This window comes from Oncorhynchus masou, chromosome 23 (assembly GCF_036934945.1).
Source record: "Oncorhynchus masou masou isolate Uvic2021 chromosome 23, UVic_Omas_1.1, whole genome shotgun sequence".
NCBI lineage: Eukaryota > Metazoa > Chordata > Actinopteri > Salmoniformes > Salmonidae > Oncorhynchus > Oncorhynchus masou.
The window spans coordinates 50440022-50458746 of record NC_088234.1 but is presented as its reverse complement, the minus strand read 5'-3'; the positions used below and the strand labels follow the sequence as shown (position 1 = coordinate 50458746).

The following is an 18725-nucleotide window of genomic DNA, read 5'->3' as shown; positions in this document are numbered from 1 at the left end:
AGGTTAAGCCTATTTCCATGATTTAATCATGTATTTAATTTGAGGCCAAGCTAATATAGGGTTATGTCTAGTCAGCAACATTCATGAACCATTCAATATTTTTGTAAACAGGCTACAACAATAATTTACATGGAGAATGGCAATTGATAATGTGTAATAACTTATAATAACCATTTTTCTTTATCAATAAACTTTTCCGTGAAAGTTGCATAAATACTTAAAATAATAGTAGCTTACCCGAAACACTGCTTAGTTGGCACTGGCTAATAAAGTTTTGTAATTCAAACCAAAGCCTGAGTGACGTATGTTACACTTTTTTATTGTTTTTTTTTTTTGCGGGAAAAACAGTTAGCTGGCGAGCTACTCAACCAAAAATAACGTATCGGTTTGTATACAAAGGCAATACTTGTATTTCTGAAATACTTTTTTCTCAAACGCACTCTTAGTTAATGTTCAAGTGGCACGAACGTGAGTACTGTATGCAGCTGAAAACTTGAGATGTTTACATGCTAGCATGGTCAGCTAACCATGTTGTTATTTTAGCCCAGCACCACACAGCTGACTTCGAACTCTCAAGAATGGAGAGTTTACTTGTCAAAGAGAGTCCGCTGTTGTTACCTCTCAACAAGGAGAAAACTGTCTATGATGGATTTATCACGGTTCAGGTGGGACAAACATGGTTTCTGAGCTAGGTAACTGTTACTTGCGCTACAATCTAGTCAAGATGATGTTGTATCTTAGATATAATTTGTAACGTTGTTAGCTGTGTAGTAGTTGCGCGCATGCATCGATTATTGGACAGTCAGCTATTTATTTAGAAGTTGCCAGAATAATATTTATGGTTTGAACAAGATCTGATGACCTACTTTATCTACTATCGTTACTATTTTATTTTAGGAGAGAGACTTCAGAATAAGAATACTGCTTCCACCAGATCATCAACTTAAACTGGCTAAGTAACGTTACAAGCCCCCTGTATTCTGTGTGTGTGTGTGTGTGTGTGTGTGTCCGTGTCCGTGTCCGTGTCCGAGAAAGACAGACACAAGAAATTGTCTGTCAATTCCTCTCTGTTCATCTGTTTCTTGCTTTCTCTACACGCACACAGACAGATTTATGCAGAGGATTGGTGGCCTCAAACTTAATGATATATGTTGCTTGCCCTCTTTTATACCCCAAATTAATTATATTTCACTCTAGTCCCCTGGATCAAATGGAATCAATGATTCACTAAATATCATTCTGCATTGCAGGCTTCAATGCTGCTGGCAGTTGAAACAGCTATTGTGTGGATATGGACACATAGTAAAACAGGTAAGAAAAAAACAAAGCTAACCACACCAACACTTTAATAACTAATCAATTGAGAGGCCAACTCATTTCAGATGAAGATGTTTTCAAGGTTAGGTAGACTGGACTGCTTAGTGAACTGTATGTTCACTTATGCATTCCATCACTTGCTGTGTTTCATTCGCTTGTTGAAAAAAATATTTTCCACTGCATAATTAACATTGCCTTGGAAATGTCCCTATTTGTTATGTGGTCACCTCTGGGTTATTGGGATTAGATTTATATTTCACCCCAGGCTGTAAAGTTCATTATTTTCACAGGCTTTAAGCTATCATTAATTATTAAACCTAGTGGCAGGCTCCATTAATCAAAACTTTGGCCTTGATTTGAACAGCTACTAAGTTGGTTTGAAAGAAGACACTACAGTAACACTTAATTTTCCAGCTGATCAGAGATCTCTCTTGTTGTTGTTGTCTTTTCGCAGAGATTACATCACTCTCCTGATCTAGTCAGCTTTGTTCTGGAGCTGAAGACTGTCCTGGTAAGAGCATCTGTTTTTACCTTTCAGATTGATATTGACATATTCCTTGATGTCATAATACATACAGTAAAATAATACCGCACTGAAATGCTGGTGATTGAATGTAAACAGGAAGTGTTCTGTTCCAGGAAGTGGCCCTCAAGTGCAGGCCAGAGTGTCGCTCCATCCCCCCTCCACAGTACTACTCTCAGCTCATCATTGAGATGGAGGACCTGGGATGGGATAAGTATGTACTGGAGCAAGTAGGGATAGGGCCAGGAGCTTTACCATGTGACCTGAACAGGAAAAACTCTTGTCACTAGTCATAGAATATAACTATGACCCACATTATTTCCTGTTGAGTTCTATTTTACCAGCCAGTGACTAATTATTACCCTATAGCGGCCATACCATCAGCCTGAACCATAAAATAAAGGCTTAGGACAATATTATACTGCATTAATAACTGACTAATGATGACATCCTTATTTTTTTGTTGTTGAGTTCTAGTTAAAGCCAGATCCCATTTAATAACACGGCCTAGCTATATGTCAGCCAGGGCCAATACCGTCTTCTCTTTGTGACTGGTGATGCATCTCAGCTACCATTTAGCTCGGCTACTCATTTTCCACTTTCCCTATTAATGACTACAGCTGCAATTATGATATTAGCAAATGCAAATTGGTCTAATTGAAGACCCTACTCTTAGGTTTAATGGGGGGGATGTTGAAGTTATGTGGAAATGAGGTGAACGTCATTTCAATACTGTATTACCTTTAGAGGCATTACGCAGCAGGCCTCAATGCACTCGAGATTCGTTTAACGTCTTAATTGGCAGTGGCATTAATAGCCAGGGTTTTCACTCGTTCACTCATTTTGTCTGCTGATGGGTGCAGGCAAGAGAGGCTTGCGTTGAGCCTGGTCATTTGAATGGGCTTGAGACTGCCTTGAGAAGTCATGAGTTAGTGAATGGGAATATGGAGTCAAGTATCTCCACTCCAGCCCCCTCTATGCCCAAAACACATGCTTTAAAGTGTTTGTCATCATTAAATAGACACAACTTTATTCCATATTCACAACTCTTTGAGGCATATACATTTTTTTCTTCTCTGTTTGGAGTAAGAGGTGTGTGAATGTGTTTTGCCTTCACCTTTTGTGTATTGCTCTTCAATCTGCCTTTAGGTTTCCCAAAGACCGTATACCACGTGTCAATCTCATTCCATGGAGGGCAGTGTCTGCAAGTTTTCGCTCCTCCCTTGTACTTGATTGATGAATTAAGGTCACTAATTAGTAAACAACTCCCCTCACCTGATGGTCTAGATCTTAATTGACAGGAAAGGTGGGGGACGCGGACACTAGGCCCTCCATGGATTGACTTTGACACCCCTGCCGTATACTTTGCCTTTACCCCTAATGGCCATACATCCATTTGGCTTTAATTGTAATTGATATAGGTGTCACAGCTTCCTAACTTGGAGGAGTCTGCTAGGCATCATTGAATATATATATATATATTTTGTTGTTGTTGTTTACAAATGTTTTAAAAATAAGAGAAATACCTTATTTACATAAGTTTTCAGACCCTTTGCTATGAGACCTGAAATCGAGCTCAGGTGCATCCTGTTTCCATTGATCATCCTTGAGATGTTTCTACAACTTTATTGTTGAGTCCACCTGTGGTAAATTCAATTGATTGGACATGATTTGGAAAGGCACACCCCTGTCTATTTAAGGTCCCTCAGTTGACAGAGCAAAAACGAAGCATTGAAGTCGAAGGAATTGTCCGTAGAGCTCCGAGACAGGACATTGTCGAAGCACAGATATGGGGAAGGGTACCAAAACATGTCTGCAGCATTGAAGGTCCCCAAGAACACAGTGGCATCCATAATTGTTAGATGGAAGAAGTTTGGAACCACCAACATTCTTCCTAGAGCTGGCCGCCCAGCCAAACTGAGCACTCGAGGGAGAAGGGCCTTGGTCAGGGAGGTGACCAAGAACCCCATGGTCACTCTGACAGAGCTCTACAGTTGCTCTGTGGAGATGGGAGAACCTTCCAGAAGGACAACCATCTCTGCAGCAATCAGGCCTTTATGGTAGTGTGGCCCGATGCAAGCCACTCCTGAGTAAAATAAACCTAAAGACTCTCAGACCATGAGAAACAAGATTCTCAGGTCTGTGAAACCAAGATTGAACTATTTGGCCTGAATTTCAAGTGTCACATCTGGAGGAAACCTGGCACCATCCCTACGGTGAAGCATGGTGGTGGCAGCATCATGCTGTGTGGATGTGTTTCAGCAGCAGGGATTGGGACACCAGTCAGGATTGAGGCAAAGATGAATGGAGTGAAGTACAGAGAGATCCTTGATGAAAACCTACTCCAGAGCGCTCAGGACCTCAGACTGGGTTGAAGGCTTACCTTCCAACAGGACAATGATCATAAGCACACAGCCAAGACAACGCAGGAGTGGCTTCGGGACATGTCTCTGAATGTCCTTGAGTGGCCCAGCCAGAGTCCGGACTTTGAACCCGATCGAACATCTCTGGAGAGACCTGAAAATAGCTGTGCAGCAACGCTCCCCATCCAACCTTCCTCTGCATCTGAATCCTGGACTTACTGACAGACTGCCCCTAGTTGGTAAGAGTAGGTAACAACACATCCACCACGCTGATCCTCAACACGGGGGCCCCTCAGGGGTGCATGCTCAGTCCCCTCATGTAGTCCCTGTTCACTCATGACTGCACAGCCATGCACGACACAAACACCTTGATTAAGTTTGCCGATGACACAACAGTGGTAGGCCTGATCACCGACAACGATGAGACAGCCTATAGGGAGAAAGTCAGAGACCTGACCCTGTGGTGCAAGGACAACAACCTCTCCCTCAACATGATCAAGACAAAGGAGAGGAGTGTGGACTTCATGAAAAGGAGGACCAAGCATGCCCCCATTAACATCGACGGAGCAGTAGTGGAGAAGGTTGAGAGCTTCAAGTTCCTTGGCTTCCACATCACCAACAAACTAACATGGTCCAAACACACCTAGACAGTCGTGAAGAGGACACAACAAAACCTATTCCCCCAGCACCATCGAGAGCATCATGACGGTTTGCATCGCTGCCTGGTATAGCAACTGCTCAGCCTCCAACTACAAGGCACGACAGAGGGCAGTGCGTACAGGGGGCAGTAAATCACTGAGGCCACGCTTCCTGCTATCCGGGAGCTCTATACCAGGCGGTGTCAGAGGAAGGCCCTAAAAATGATCAAAGACTCCAGCCACCCTAGTCATAGACTGTTCTCTCTGCTACCGCACAGTAAGCGGTACCAGAGCACCAAGTCTAGGTCCAAGAGGCTTCTCAACATCTTCTACCCCCAAGCAATAGGACTCCTGAACATCTAATCAAATAGCTAATACCTCTTCTACGCTGCTGCTACTCTGTTATTATCTATGCATAGTACCCCCTGTATATAGCCCCGCTATTGTTATTTTTTTCTGCTGCTCTTTTTCTTTTTTCTTTTTTTTACCTTTATTTAACTAGGCAAGTCAGTTAAGAACAAATTCTTATTTTCAATGACGGCCTAGGAACAGTGGGTTAACTGCCTGTTCAGGGGCAGAACGACAGATTTGTACCTTGTCAGCTCGGGGATTTGAACTTGCAACCTTTCGGTTACTAGTCCAACTCTAACCACTAGGCTACCCTATCCTTATCTCTTACTTTTTTTGTATTTTCTTAAATCTCCATTGTTGGTTAAAGGCTTGTAAGTAAGCATTTCACCTGTTGTATTCGGCGCATGTGACAAATTTGATTTAAATTGAGCCAGACAAACCTTGAGAGGATCTGCAGAGAAGAATGGGAGAAACTCCCCAGATAGAGGTGTGCTAAGCTTGTAGCATCATACCTAAGAAGACTCGATGCTGTAATCGCTGCCAAAGGTGCTTCAACAAAGTACTGAGTAAAGGGTCTGAATACTTATGTAAATATCATATTTCCATTTTTCTAAAAACCTGTTTTTGTCATTATGGTGTATTATGTGTATATTAATGAGGGGCGGGGGGGGAACTATTGAACTATTTTAGAATAAGGCTGTAACATAACCAAATTTGGAAAAGGTCAAGGGGTCTGAATACTTTCCGAAGGCACTGTAATAGTGAATGGAATTTTACATGACTGTCCGGCTTTCTGCACAGATCTCATACTTTTCATACTGATATCTGGAGTACCACAGTTCTCATCATTACTTTAACAAATTACTTTTTCACCACTGTGTACATCTAGCTCCATCCATATACTGCTCACTCAAACACACGTGTCATCTGTTTCTGTTTTCTAAGCAGCTCCGTTCCTGTAGTTCCAATTGCACTGCTATCATCAGTCTTCACAGTGGGGCATCACACTGTCACGCTGTGTCCATCGCGCCAAGTGCCAGCCAGCCCCTGCTATTGTGGGGCGGGAGGCCGCGTGTGAATGCAGAGTAGAGGATATGGGACTGTGATTCAAGAATGGAGCTGTGATACTGATATGCAGAAATGTTTTTGCTAGATTGTCACTGCAATGAAATGGGAAGGGGGGGGGGAAGAGGGAGATGAATTGAGTGAGTGAAACATTTTCTGTGTGTTACTAGATTAAAGGAGTGAGGTGCTGTGCTGGGTCACGGTGTGTGTGTTCGAGCATATTTCCACTCATTTCTGTGGTTTTGTCAGTTTTACGATCATCCTAGTCGGGTCCGTCAGAAACGCTGCCCTGCTCCATGCCTTCAGAAGTTACACACTGACCACCACACCACATGAATCTCCAGCAGAAATATGGCCATGTCAGCCACAGCAGAGTTCCATTACTGCACTGGAAATCTAGGAGGAAGTTACCCCCCAGAGTCTAGAAACTGATCTAGGGTCAGTTTGACATTTCCTCCACTAAAGGTTAAGGTTAGGATTAGGGAAATGTAAGCTGGTCCTAGAGCTGTACCTACGGGGATTTCTAACTGTTTAGACGTCTTACTGCCTCTCAGAGGGTGTGATTAATGGGCTACGATGGGAGCAACCTGCTTTCCCTCTACTAAACACCTCTGAGTCTGTCTGTGAGAACGCATCACCTCTTTATGCAGTATGTGTCTGACCAGACTGACCAATGTCTGTGTTCCCAGGCTGGTGTCCATTGACACGGAGTTCTGCACACTGAGACTGAGGGCTGAGGACTCCTCAGGGCGACAGCACGTCGTCACCGTCAAACTGAAGCCCAAGGTAAGGGAACACACACACTTGGCAGGCTAATATGTTCACACATGTACACTTACAGCTAAGCTAACTAAACCCTGAAGTGAGAACACACATTGTAACAGTCAATGAAAAACCCCAAGTCATACTCTTACACAGTACATTCAAATATCCATCTTGTGTTAAAAAGACAGTACTTCTCTGAGCAGTCCCATATCTAGGACAAACATAGTTTGCTGAAGTCTGCGTGAGAGGTTCCAACACCCGGTGAGATGGGAGTGTAGAGATATCCACTTTAGATTCACAGTTGCATGATACAACCCTCCAGAAGCAGAGGAGAGGAGGGAGCTAAGAGCATGTGGGCATAACTAGTAGAAATACATATGGTTGGTCCTCTTAAAAGGTACAACATCTAGATCAGTTTTAGCACAGACCGTGCCGGCATCTTGGTTAGCGATAGTCGGCATATCACTCTTTCCATGCCTGCCTGCCCCCTCCCTCTGAGTATAGCAGGGTGGCAGTGCTGGGTTCGGGAGTAGTGAGCAGGGTGGCCGCATGGCAGGTTGGTGGTAGCTGGCCCAGATGATATCCAGAGGAGGTGGTTGGTTTCACCCTGTGCCCACCTGCCTGGGTGCCCACCTGCCTGCCCCCGTCGCTGTGTAAAAATAGCCTGGATTCCTCCTGTGGCCCAGCTGCCTCGCCCGCCCTTCTCCCCTACCCAGGTCACCCCACATAGGCACAGTCAGAGGGTGGAAGGTAGGCGTTGGCATGCAGAGATGGGGGAGAAAGTGATATATGGAAAGAAGGAGAGGAATCATAAGAGATGTAAGGAAAGGGTGGGTTAACTTCTTGAAAAACACATTTACCAGTAGGCTATAGCCTGTTTAGTGTACATACAGTATTGGTAACAGTCAAGTACCCAGGGACATTGATATGCATGTTTGCCAACTCTGGGGTGTTAAGGCAAGTTTCCCTCCTATTCACAGCACCCTGTAGAGGCCCCATGGTGCTCCGCAGACCTACCTGTTCCACTGGCCATGACTTGGACACCACAGGTACTGTACACACAAACACATCACACTGTTTCAGTTCAACTGTCTCACACTCGTACATGGGAGTGGAAATTGCCAGGGACCAATATTATTACGATACTTAGGTGCCGATTCCATATGTATTGTGATTCGATACTGGGATTTTATTGCGATTTGAAATTCCAAACATATTGCTCACTATGTCTGCTGCAGAGAGACAAGAGAACCATAAGAAAACAAATGTTGATCAGTCATGGAATGAAAGTGCTGAAAACATGTTGGCTCACTATTTAAAAAGATGGATAACAAGCTATAGGATGAAAAATACCAGAGTTTTTGCGCAAGTACAGCCGACTAGCGCTAGCTAACGCAACCTAACAACAAAGAAATTGTTAGGTTGCGTTAGCTATTGCAATATGTAACTATATTAATTTTTGATTTGATTTTTCTTTACTACTTATACACACTAACACACTTTTTCAGTTGCAATTCACACACTTGCTGTCTGTCTCAGTAAACCTTTAAAGGATAGCCTTTAGACACTGACAGCTGTTCTCTTGCTGTGTGTGTGTGTGTGTGTGTGTGTGTGTGTGTGTGTGTGTGTGTGTGTGTGTGTGTGTGTGTGTGTGTGTGTGTGTGTGTGGTACATGGCAGCCGTACAGAGAAGACGAGCTAAGTACAGCGCTGCCGTATGGAGCCTGTCTGCCTGCTGGGCAGCTGATGGATCTCTCCTGTGCTGTGAGAGGAGTGTGTGTGTTGTGGGGGAAGGGCTTGTCTGTCGGCTGTCCTGACATGTTCATTTGAATGAGTAATTATTGCCTGCTCTGTTGCAGGGCCAAGATGTGCCACACTGTGTTTGTGTGAGAGAATGAGAGGGACAGAGAGACACTGTAGTTTGTGTGCACATTAGAGAGGAAAAACAAGACAATGCGTCATATACACTCAGTACACCAAGTACACGTTCCCATTGAAAATGGTTCACTCCTACAAGACAGTGAGTGACGTGGCTGTGGTTTGCTATATGAAGCAGGCAGACAGGCATCAAGGCATTCAGTTACTCTTCGATTGAACGTAAGAATGTGCAAAGCGAGTGACCTCAGCGACTGTGCGTGGTTTGATCGCCGGTGCCAGGCGCACCAGTTCCAGTATCTCAGAAAGTCGGCCTCCTGGGCTTTTTATTCATGATAGTGTCTAAGGTTTACAGAGAATGGTGCTACACACTAAAAAACATCCAGTCAGCTGCATTCCCGTGGGCTAAAACAGCTATTTGATGAGAGGTCGAAGGAGAATGGGAAGAATAGTGCAAGCCAACAAGCGGGCCACAAAAGGGCAAGTAACAGTGCAGTACAACAGTGATGTGCAGAACGGCATCTCGGAATGCACAACTCGGCGTTCCTTGTCTCCGATGGGCTATTGTAGCAGACGACCACACCGGGCTCCACTCCTATCAGGTAAAAACAAGAAGTGGCTCCAGTGGGCATCACCAATACTGGACAATTGAGAATTGGAAAAACATTGCCTGGTCAGACAAATCCTGGTATCTGTTGCATCATGCTGATGGCAGTCAGGATTTGGCGTAAGTAAGCAACATGACACCGTGGCCCCATCCTGCCTATTGTCAACGGTATAGGCTGGTGGCGGTGGTGTAACGTTGTGGGGAATGTTTTCTTGGCACACGTTAGGTCCCTTGATACAAATTGAGCAACGTTTTCCAACCCAAAGAATTCCGGCTGTTCTGAGGGCAAAGGTGGGGTCTGACCTGGCACAAGATGGGTGTACCTAATAAACTGGCAAATGAGTGTATGTTCATACAGTAATACATACCTGTTTTGTGTTTTAAAATCAGTGTGTGGTGATTGACGTACGAATCAGATTGTGGCTGGGCAGGACCATTGGTGGGCACCAGACCCACCAATGCAGGTGTGGCACAGCATGAGCAGCCTCTGCCAGCAGTCTGTGAGTCCGTGCGTGTACAACTGTATGTACCGGACCTACAGTAATAGATGATTAGAATCCTATCTGTCATCAGCCAGGAGAAGAGGGCCCAGGCAGATGCATCACAGTTCCCTCAATGTCTACACAAGCCACCATTATAAAGGCTTTAGGTGTATCCATTCATACGTCATTACTCCATTTGAACCACACTAGATGATTGCTTTTATTAGCAGTGTTTTAGTATGTACGGTTAGGCTCTCATTTCCTCAGGAGTTAAGCCTGTAGCGAGGATAGATCTGTTTTTACTCAGTGCTAGATGAAGAGGCCTAATTGAGGCACTCAAGGAGTACTGAGCGGATCTTAGCTTTCCACAGACACACACTCTTACATCCTGCCACTCAAATCCAGCAGGAATTCAATTACCAAGCCCCCTTTTACTGGGTCCACTGTATTTCTATGGAGCCATAACCATAATCACGCCACTGGCATTAATTGGCCAGTAATTGCGGAGTCTCTGCACCTGTGCGATGCTAAATTGTGTGCACTGTGCTGGCACAATGACCCATAATTTTTGGTTCATTTCTCTATTTTTTTTTTTTTCTCCCTCATGTCGGATTTCCCGGGACAAAGCTAGTCTAATAAAATAGTTTGTTAAAGGGAATTTGTTTTTTTGAGCCTGTGCCTGCATTAAATGCTAAATAAAGAGTCAAATCATGTTTGTATATAATGTTTCATCTTCACCTCACAAATCTAGGCAAAAATATTTCCCTAACCGTTAGATAGCTTAGTTGGTGTAAATTGTGGTCATTTTAATACAAATAAACTTATTAGGTTACATGGGTCATTCTCTCCAAGGTAAGACCTTTTATAGATGCCAATTTTTCTGCAAATCATTACCATTTAATGTACATGGGTATAATGATACAGTGCCTTCAGAAAGTATTCATATCCCTTGACTTTTTCCACATTTTGTGTTACAGCCTGAATTGAAAATTGTTTAAACTGAGATTTTTGTTACTGGCCTACACACAATATCAAAGTGGAATTTTGTATTTAGACATTTTACAAATTAATTAAATATGAAATGTCTTGAGTCAATAAGTATTCAACCCCTTTGTTATGGCAAGCCTAAATAAGTTCAGAACTAATCATTTTAAAGACTAAGCTATAATCGCTGCCAAAGGTGATTTTTTTTTTGTATTGACTCAGGGGGTTGAATACTTATATAATCAAGATATATTAGTGTTTTTAGTTTTTATAAATATTTGACAAATGTTAGAATTTCTCTTCTACTTTGATATTAAGAGTATTTTGTGTCAATCATTTAAAAAATATATATATAATTAAATACATTTTAATCTCACTTTGGAACAACAAAATGTGGGAAAAGTGGTGTGAATACTTTGAAGGGACTGTATTAACTACCGGTAATTATAATTTCTCAGTGAAGATAATTCTTCATTTCTTTATTCAAAAAGTATCCACCCACACATTTGAACCCTAGTTTAGGTTGTCATACCGGTGTTCTGTTCCCCACAGAGTTCTCTGGGTCATGTTCACACTCAGTTCCTGCTGCTTCTAGAGTCTCTGGCGGAGTTTTGGGCGGTTCTAGATGAGATCGATGAAAAGACCTGGGTTCTAGAGCCAGAGAAACCCAGCAGGGCCGACACCATGAGGAGGATTGCCATTGGTAACGCACACACAGACATGCAAACTCACCAACTAGAGACCTCTATAGGCCATAATTAACCCTCATGCACACTGAACTAAACAACAGACCACTACTGCTACTACCTATCACTTTTATCATTGCTTCCTTTGTGTTGTGGTCAGCTATTCCTCGTCTCCAATCACTGATTAACTATGTCTGCAGCAAATAACGTGTCCATAAAAGTGGAGGTTGACACGCAACACCCAAAGATGTTGCCAGAGTGCTGCCTGCTTGGAGCTGAGCATGGTAGGTGAAAGACTATACTTATGGTTGTTCCTTTTTTTTTTTAAATGTTTTTTTTAATCGATAATGTATATGAAATGTGTACCCTATATTAAATGACGGCACACTGCCATGTTTCAATGTATTTTATGCATCCTCCTGTCTATTAACTGTTTCTGACTCAATTTGATAAGCACATGTAGTATTGAGGAAACCTGGCTTCCACCTACCCTTATTCTATCATATCTGTGATCACAGACAAAGGAAAGCTGTATTAAAAAGGAAAGCTGATGAATGTGTACTACCCAACAAAGTTTTTTACAACATAATCATGCTTTTGATTTGGTGCGAGTAGGAGCGGACCAACCAAGGTCGAGTTTGTTCTATTTAAGTCCTAACAATTGTTGCCAATTGTTTCTTTAAATCCAAGGTCATGCTTGGCCAACAGTGCCACACAGAACTCATTGTTGGTTGCCTAGCAATGCTATTAAACACACACTGCTGTCGCCAAGACTGAGGCAGGCAGCGACCCTCAAATAGATGGGGTCACGCAGAAATATTGCTTTTTGCATTTAAGAATAACAAACAACAGAATGCAATGATGGCTGTACACAAAGACGAGGCTCATGGGGTGGAACGGACTAGAGCAGAGCGTTTATGTGGAAGTTATTGGAATATTTCCTCTTTGCCTGACTCTCTGTCATCAAATATGAAGAGCTGTTTGTAAGAGCCTGTGTGCTGCATCCAGGAAAACACTTGACATCACCCCAAATTAGATGTGGGGTGATGTTTTCTGAAATGCATTGAAATGCACAAAAACGACTGTTAAATCCCCCTGCAAGTGTTGTGTATCTCTAAACCTCTCTTTTTACAATGTCCATTTGGAATTCACAACTTGTGTGGGTTATTTTCCCCTGCAGTGGTTACACCTTTGAGGAACAAGCTGAATGCCAACATGCATTTATGGTAAGTTAGGTAGTCAGTCATTTGGATACAGTCTACTTATTGGTATTATATGTTCCATACAATGTGATTCTAAATTAACAGTCTATGCCATTTCAACGTGATAGCATTGGTCAACATTTCCTAGCTGGGAGAGAAAGACATATTGGTCATAATTGCAAACTTCTCTTCCCTCCGTCTCGCCCTCATTTGCATGTGTTTAATTAGTGTGTGAAGGAGCTGTTTTGTGTCTTTCAGGAACCCGGACTGCAGCATCTTGCAAAACCTCCGGGATGTTTTGGAGATAGAATTCCCATCACCTGCCACCCACGAAAAATCTGTACGTTGCATTTCCCTGTTTCAAACACCAAGCCTTCACAATTACCTCTGCCGAGGAATCGTGTGTTATAGAAATATATTTTTATTTCTGGTCTTTTTTGTTTGCTGGAGGTGGGTGTGCATCCCCTTTAATTGGGTTGTTTACAGATAAGATCATTAGAATAACAAAGATGGCAGAATCCTCGGCACTATCGAGATCGCTTTAATCACACCCCCATTTATCTCTTTTTTGCCGCCGGATGGGTTGAAAGGGCGCCGTGTTTATCCACTGTCGCCACGGTGATTAATGCCTCAGCATCATTAACATTCCGAAGAGCAAAGTTTACTTTACCAGATGTTGAAATTGTACCTGCCATCCTCTTTTTAATGGATCGCTTGGAGAGAAAAAAGGGCTTCTCGTTACATGAAAAGAAATATGCAAACAGAGAGAGGGAAGGGGGACACTGGCAGAGAGGGGATAGACAGGAGGAGAGCTACTAAGAATGTCTCCTGTAGAGTTTCAGTGCAGAGTGTGGGATCTGTTACGCCTACCGTCTGGAGTCGGCCATTCCTGATCAAGTGTGCAACGACCCTCGCTGCGGCCAACCCTTCCACCAGGCCTGTCTGTACGAGGTAAGAGACACGCAACTATCCTACCCAATCAGTAGGCATGTCTGTTTTACAAAACACTACACACTATCCAGGATAAGACATGCATGAATTTAAAATAATTTGTTATAAATTCATACAAAAATGGGATGTGAATTTATTTTATTTTTTCCGTCAAATTCATTTCAGGTGTTTGGCTTCTTTGCATTTCTCTAATCTTGCCACTAGAGGCACAAGGAATTGGTCAACTTCAATTTGACTAGTTCCAGTTAGTTTGACTAGTTCCTGTTCGGTTTCTCTCCAGTGGTTGCGTGGACTCCCTTCCAGTCGCCAGAGCTTCAACATAGTGTTTGGAGAGTGTCCCTACTGCAGCAAGGTATTTCAAGCCACCATATGGCATTAAGACTCACTTTACAGTCGATGTCCTTCATAAAAAGGTCATATAACATACCTTATATAGTCTTCATATAATGTGTCATTCATAAAGTAATATAGAGTGCTGTTCATGCACAATAAGTACATTGAATATAGCAGATCACATTTAGTAGTGTGGAGGTACCATGTCCTTGGTTAGTATATTATACAACAGTCATGCATATAAATCACTGTAAGACTATAGAAAATCCCCAGAGGTACAGTTGCAAATCAAAGTTTTTTTTTTAGTAATTGATACAGCGAGCCTGCTTTGACATTTGCAAATAACAATGTAGTCCATGTTAAATTACATTTGTACTTTTGTTGTTTACAGCCCATCACAGTGAAGATGTCCACCCAGAAACCCTGAGAGCTGACTGAAGCCTGGGCATAGAGCTATATGGTTTAACATGAGCCTCAGCAAATCCACAATACATCTCATCTAATGTATATCGTCTCACTCACGTCATGACACTAGCGAACTGGAGTAAGAGTTGGGGATGATGCAAACCTAAAATAGGCATGATGAATAGGAAACAACAAAAAAGCTCAGAGTTACAGGGAAACAGCACCAAGTCATCATTCAGGACTGTCAGCCAGAGTGAATAGAAAGGCCAGGGACAGGAATAAGACCACCAAGGCACTACAGTACAGTGTGACATTACAGCCACTCTTCTGTTTGGGAGAAGGCTCTGCTCTCTGGCCGTGGTCTTTGTGGCTGTATTCCTCCCACTCACATATGTGGATGGGACTTTCCCAGTGGTCAGATTCTGGGGGATTGTGCTTATTACTCTTACCCCCACACCGGTGGTCATGGTTGAAGATTTCTGAACCATCCTCTTTGTACAGATGTTTTTCCCAGTGTGTCTGACTGTGGTCCTCCCACTGGTCATCATGTGTTTGACCCAATTTGCTTTTTGTATGAGTTGTACTTTCTCTGGGTTGGAACAGTATATGGTTGACTTGTGGTCTTGAGGTCACAGCAACGCCGTCATCAGCAACTATTTTCTTCCGTTTGGTTTGTGTTGATGTTTTCTGTTAGGGGATAATTCACACATTTGCTTGGGTTTCTTCCATTGACCTGAACTTTTGTAACAGCCGTTAAATGTGAAATTACAACAAAGGCAATTAAAAAAAAAAGTGATTTATTTTGGGCTTGAACTTGCTCTGATAAAACAGATTTCATTATCAGTTGGGCGTCAATGTAAAGTAGCTGGTAATTTTGTCCATTCTTGTAAAATGTTGTGAGTCTTGTCAATATTGCAGGACTTAGTGCCTTGGCCTCACCGCCTGTTCTGGCTGGGGCTTGGATTTGGGTGGTCCTCTGATGTATTGAGACGGCACAGGTCTGGGTCTCTCCATCTCCTCCTCACTCTCGTCATCCTCCACATATACAGACTTTGGTTTGGACGACCCTCTAGCTCGTCCTGCTTTCTGTGGGGAAAAGATACAAGAAGACCGGATTGAGATTTCACGTGAGAAGCTAGTTTATGACAACATACTCCTGGACATTTCCTGCTTGTAAATTCACCAACACCTTACCCCATGTTCTGACTGGGGGTTGGATACTGGTGGTCCCCTAATGTAGCGAGATGGTACAGGCTTGGGTCTCCCCTCTTCATCACTGTCATCCTCCACATATACAGGCTTTGGTTTGGAGGCCCCTCGAGTTGCAGGTTTAGCCCTGCCCGCTTTCTGTGGGGAAAGGACACCGGAATAATTATTTCATGTGACACAAACGAACAACTGAATGAAAACATACTTTTACTCCGGTTGTCAACACTTCAGAATAAAAGGGCATTTCTCCATGTGTGTCCACTACTGTATATTCCAATACATTTATTTTTGGGTCATATTGTACTCAAACCAGTTGCAAACAGCTCAGTAGTAAAGTTCAGTGAATCCCGTTTATAGCCAACACCTTTATGCCCTTGGGTAGTACAGGTTTGGGCCTCGCTTCATCCTCTTCATCACTCTCCTCATCCTCCACAACTACGGGCTTTAGTTTGGATGAGCCTCTACCTCGGCCTGCTTTCTGTGGGGAAAGGATACAGGAAGAGGGTGAGGGGCTTAAGAGGCTAGCATGCAACTGTTTCTGATAGTAGAAACTTGCTTGATTCTCCATTGACCAGGAGAAGGCCACCTACTGTGTTGAAGATGAAGCATTGTTCACTGAATTATTCATTTGTCTTTGAATGATGAAGAGAAATAATAATACGGGAGTCCGTACAGGACAAATGATGGGACAACGACTAACTACCTATTGGATATCATGAAATCGGGGAGGAAAAAGGAGTAAATAACAATAGAGTAGGACAGACACTGAAAGCAGCCTTTCCATGACCCCTATTAATTCGACTGACATTTACACTCACTTTCCAAACCTCCAAGAATTGACTTCCATTTGACTACAGATCCAACTGCCCAGCAGTTCAGCATGGAAATTAGAGAAAATTAGAACAATTATGGCTGCTGATCCTCTGCCCCTGTAAAGTGTGTGTAAAGTGTGTGTCATCAATCGCCTCAAATTGGGCTGTTTTGGCCATCTGCGGGTCAAGTTAGTCACCATTGGAGGCTCAAGTGATTCCAGTAAATTCCAGAAAATCACCACCTCCGCTCCAGAGCCTCTTGAGGGGGATGAGGTGTGCCTCCGTGGGGGTCAGGGGCAAGTTGACCCCCTTTACTGCGGTCAAGATCCCCGCCAGGCATTTAGAGAAGAAAATGTGATTCACCTCTACACTGCTATGCAAAGAGCCAGAGAGATGACATATTTGATACAGTCCAATTGAAATGCACATATTTGATGAGATATACTTTCTGCAGTGTATGTGTGTTGTAAATAAAGACGGGGATTTGTGGCTGAGGCTGTCAGTGTGTGTAGATCTCCCACACTGCACTGGGGCTCCCGACAGACCCACACACAGACACCTCACCTCTCCCAGAGGGTTATAAATCAGAGTATAAACAATGAACATGAAGAGAGTCCAGCCATCTGGTCTCCATTACACTCCCCTGACCTGCACTTTACCCTATCCAGCTATATTAGATACTGAACAAAAATATCAACACAACATGTTGGTCCCATGTTTCATGAGCTGAAATTAAATGTTCCACACGACTTATTTCTCTCAAAATTGTTTACATTCCGGTTAGTGAGGCTTTCTCATTTGCCAAGACAATCCATCCCGACAGGTGTGGCATATCAAGAATTTTATTAAAACAGCATGATACACAGAATTACAACATCCCTTCAAATTAGTGGATGCAACTATTTGAGCCACACCCATTGCTGACAGCTGTATAAAAATCGAGCAAAGTGGCAACGTCTAGGAACAACAATGGCTCAGCTGTGAAGTGGTAGGCCACACAAGCCAACAGAACGGGACCACTGAGTGCTGAAGCACGTAAGAATCGGCTGCAACACTCACTACCGAGTTCCAAACCGCCTCTGGAAGCAACGTCAGCACAAGACCTGTTTGTCGGGAGCTTCATGAAATGGGTCTCCATGGCCAAGCATCCACACACAAGCCTGAGATTGCCATGCGCAATGCCAAGTGTCGCTAGAGTGGTGTGAATTCGATTCTGGAGTAGTGGAAAAGCGTTCTCTGGAGTGATGAATCACATTTCACCATCTGGCAATCCGACGGACGAATCTGGGATTGGCAGATGCCAGGAGAACGCTACCTGCCCGAAGCAGTGGCAACTGTAAATTTTGGGTGGATGAGCAATAATAGTCGGGCTGTTTTTCAAGGTTTGGGCTAGGCCCCTTAGTTTCAGTGAGGAGAAATCTTAATGCTACGGCATACAATGACATTCTAGACGATTCTGTGCTCCCAACATTGTGGCAACAGTTTGGAGAAGGCCCTTACCTGTTTCTGCATGAAAATGTCCTCATGCACAAAGTGAGGTCCATACAGAAAAAGTTTGTTGAGATTGGTGTGGAAGAACTTGACTGGCCTCCAGAGCCCTGACCTCAACCCCATCAAACACATTCAGGATGAATTGGAACGCTGACTGTGAGCCAGGCCTAAGTGCCCGACCTACTAATGCTCGTGGCTGAATGGAAGCAAGTCCCCGCAGAAATGTTCCTTCATCTAATGGAAAGCTTTCCCAGAAGAGCCTATTTAGACTACATTTGTGAGTAGATCAAGATGTGTGCGATTGATTAATTGATTAATAGGTGTACATTAGGGGTCCCAAATAGGCAGTTTTCTCAGGTACTCTCACCTTGCCCCTGTCTGGCCAATCAGACTCTCTGGTGGAGGAACCCCCTGACATTGCTCCTCGTGGCACAGACAGGTCCAGCCTTCCCTGGCCTCCAATCGCTCTCGGTCCCGACTCAGACAACAGCTCTCTCAGCCTCTGGTAGTCCGGACGTTCCTCATACTCCAGAGCTTTGACACTGAGCAGGAAACTGGCCAACTCATCTGGGAGCGGGACAAAAGATAGAGAATGCGCAATAGTCCCACTCCGACGTATCTGTGATGTTTTAACACTGGCTATGTGCCGTGTGATCTGCGTGTTTCA

General features: G+C 43.5%; 2 protein-coding genes across 6 annotated transcripts in view; one reads left to right on the top strand and one right to left on the bottom strand.

Annotated features, from left to right (window-relative positions):
- The first annotated feature begins 298 nt into the window (after window positions 1-298).
- fancl (FA complementation group L) lies at window positions 299-15346 on the top strand. Of its 4 annotated transcripts, none has more exons than XM_064932431.1 (15): window positions 299-385; window positions 544-665; window positions 898-956; window positions 1251-1311; window positions 1772-1828; window positions 1957-2054; window positions 6947-7043; window positions 8003-8071; window positions 11522-11672; window positions 11856-11939; window positions 12836-12881; window positions 13116-13197; window positions 13692-13808; window positions 14089-14160; window positions 14533-15346. In XM_064932431.1, exons 2-15 carry the CDS (start codon window positions 579-581, stop codon window positions 14566-14568), a joined length of 1116 nt encoding a protein of 371 aa, XP_064788503.1. In that variant the 5' UTR covers window positions 299-385; window positions 544-578; the 3' UTR covers window positions 14569-15346. The 4 variants fall into 4 exon arrangements, with proteins under 4 accessions (XP_064788503.1, XP_064788502.1, XP_064788501.1 ...); XM_064932430.1 differs by having other exon boundaries at window positions 300-468; XM_064932429.1 differs by having other exon boundaries at window positions 301-665.
- Window positions 14338-18725, bottom strand: part of vrk2 (VRK serine/threonine kinase 2) — a 16717-nt gene continuing 12329 nt past the window's right edge. The window contains exons 11-15 of one of the 2 annotated variants that reach the window (XM_064932427.1): window positions 18426-18625; window positions 16120-16233; window positions 15741-15893; window positions 15486-15632; window positions 14338-15233 (exon numbers count right to left, since the gene is read on the bottom strand). In XM_064932427.1, the coding sequence (XP_064788499.1) occupies window positions 14778-15233; window positions 15486-15632; window positions 15741-15893; window positions 16120-16233; window positions 18426-18625 (1070 nt within the window). In that variant the 3' untranslated portion in view covers window positions 14338-14777. The remainder of the gene's footprint in view (window positions 15234-15485; window positions 15633-15740; window positions 15894-16119; window positions 16234-18425; window positions 18626-18725) is intronic. The other variant, XM_064932428.1, reaches the window with a different exon arrangement.

Coding starts and splice junctions, on each gene's coding strand:
- fancl (XM_064932429.1), top strand. CDS start 507: ATGCTAGCATGGTCAGCTAACCATGTTGTTATTTTAGCCCAGCACCAC. Junction 666..897: donor ATGGATTTATCACGGTTCAG/GTGGGACAAACA, acceptor ATTTTATTTTAG/GAGAGAGACTTCAGAATAAG. Junction 11,673..11,855: donor CATGAGGAGGATTGCCATTG/GTAACGCACACA, acceptor CTATGTCTGCAG/CAAATAACGTGTCCATAAAA.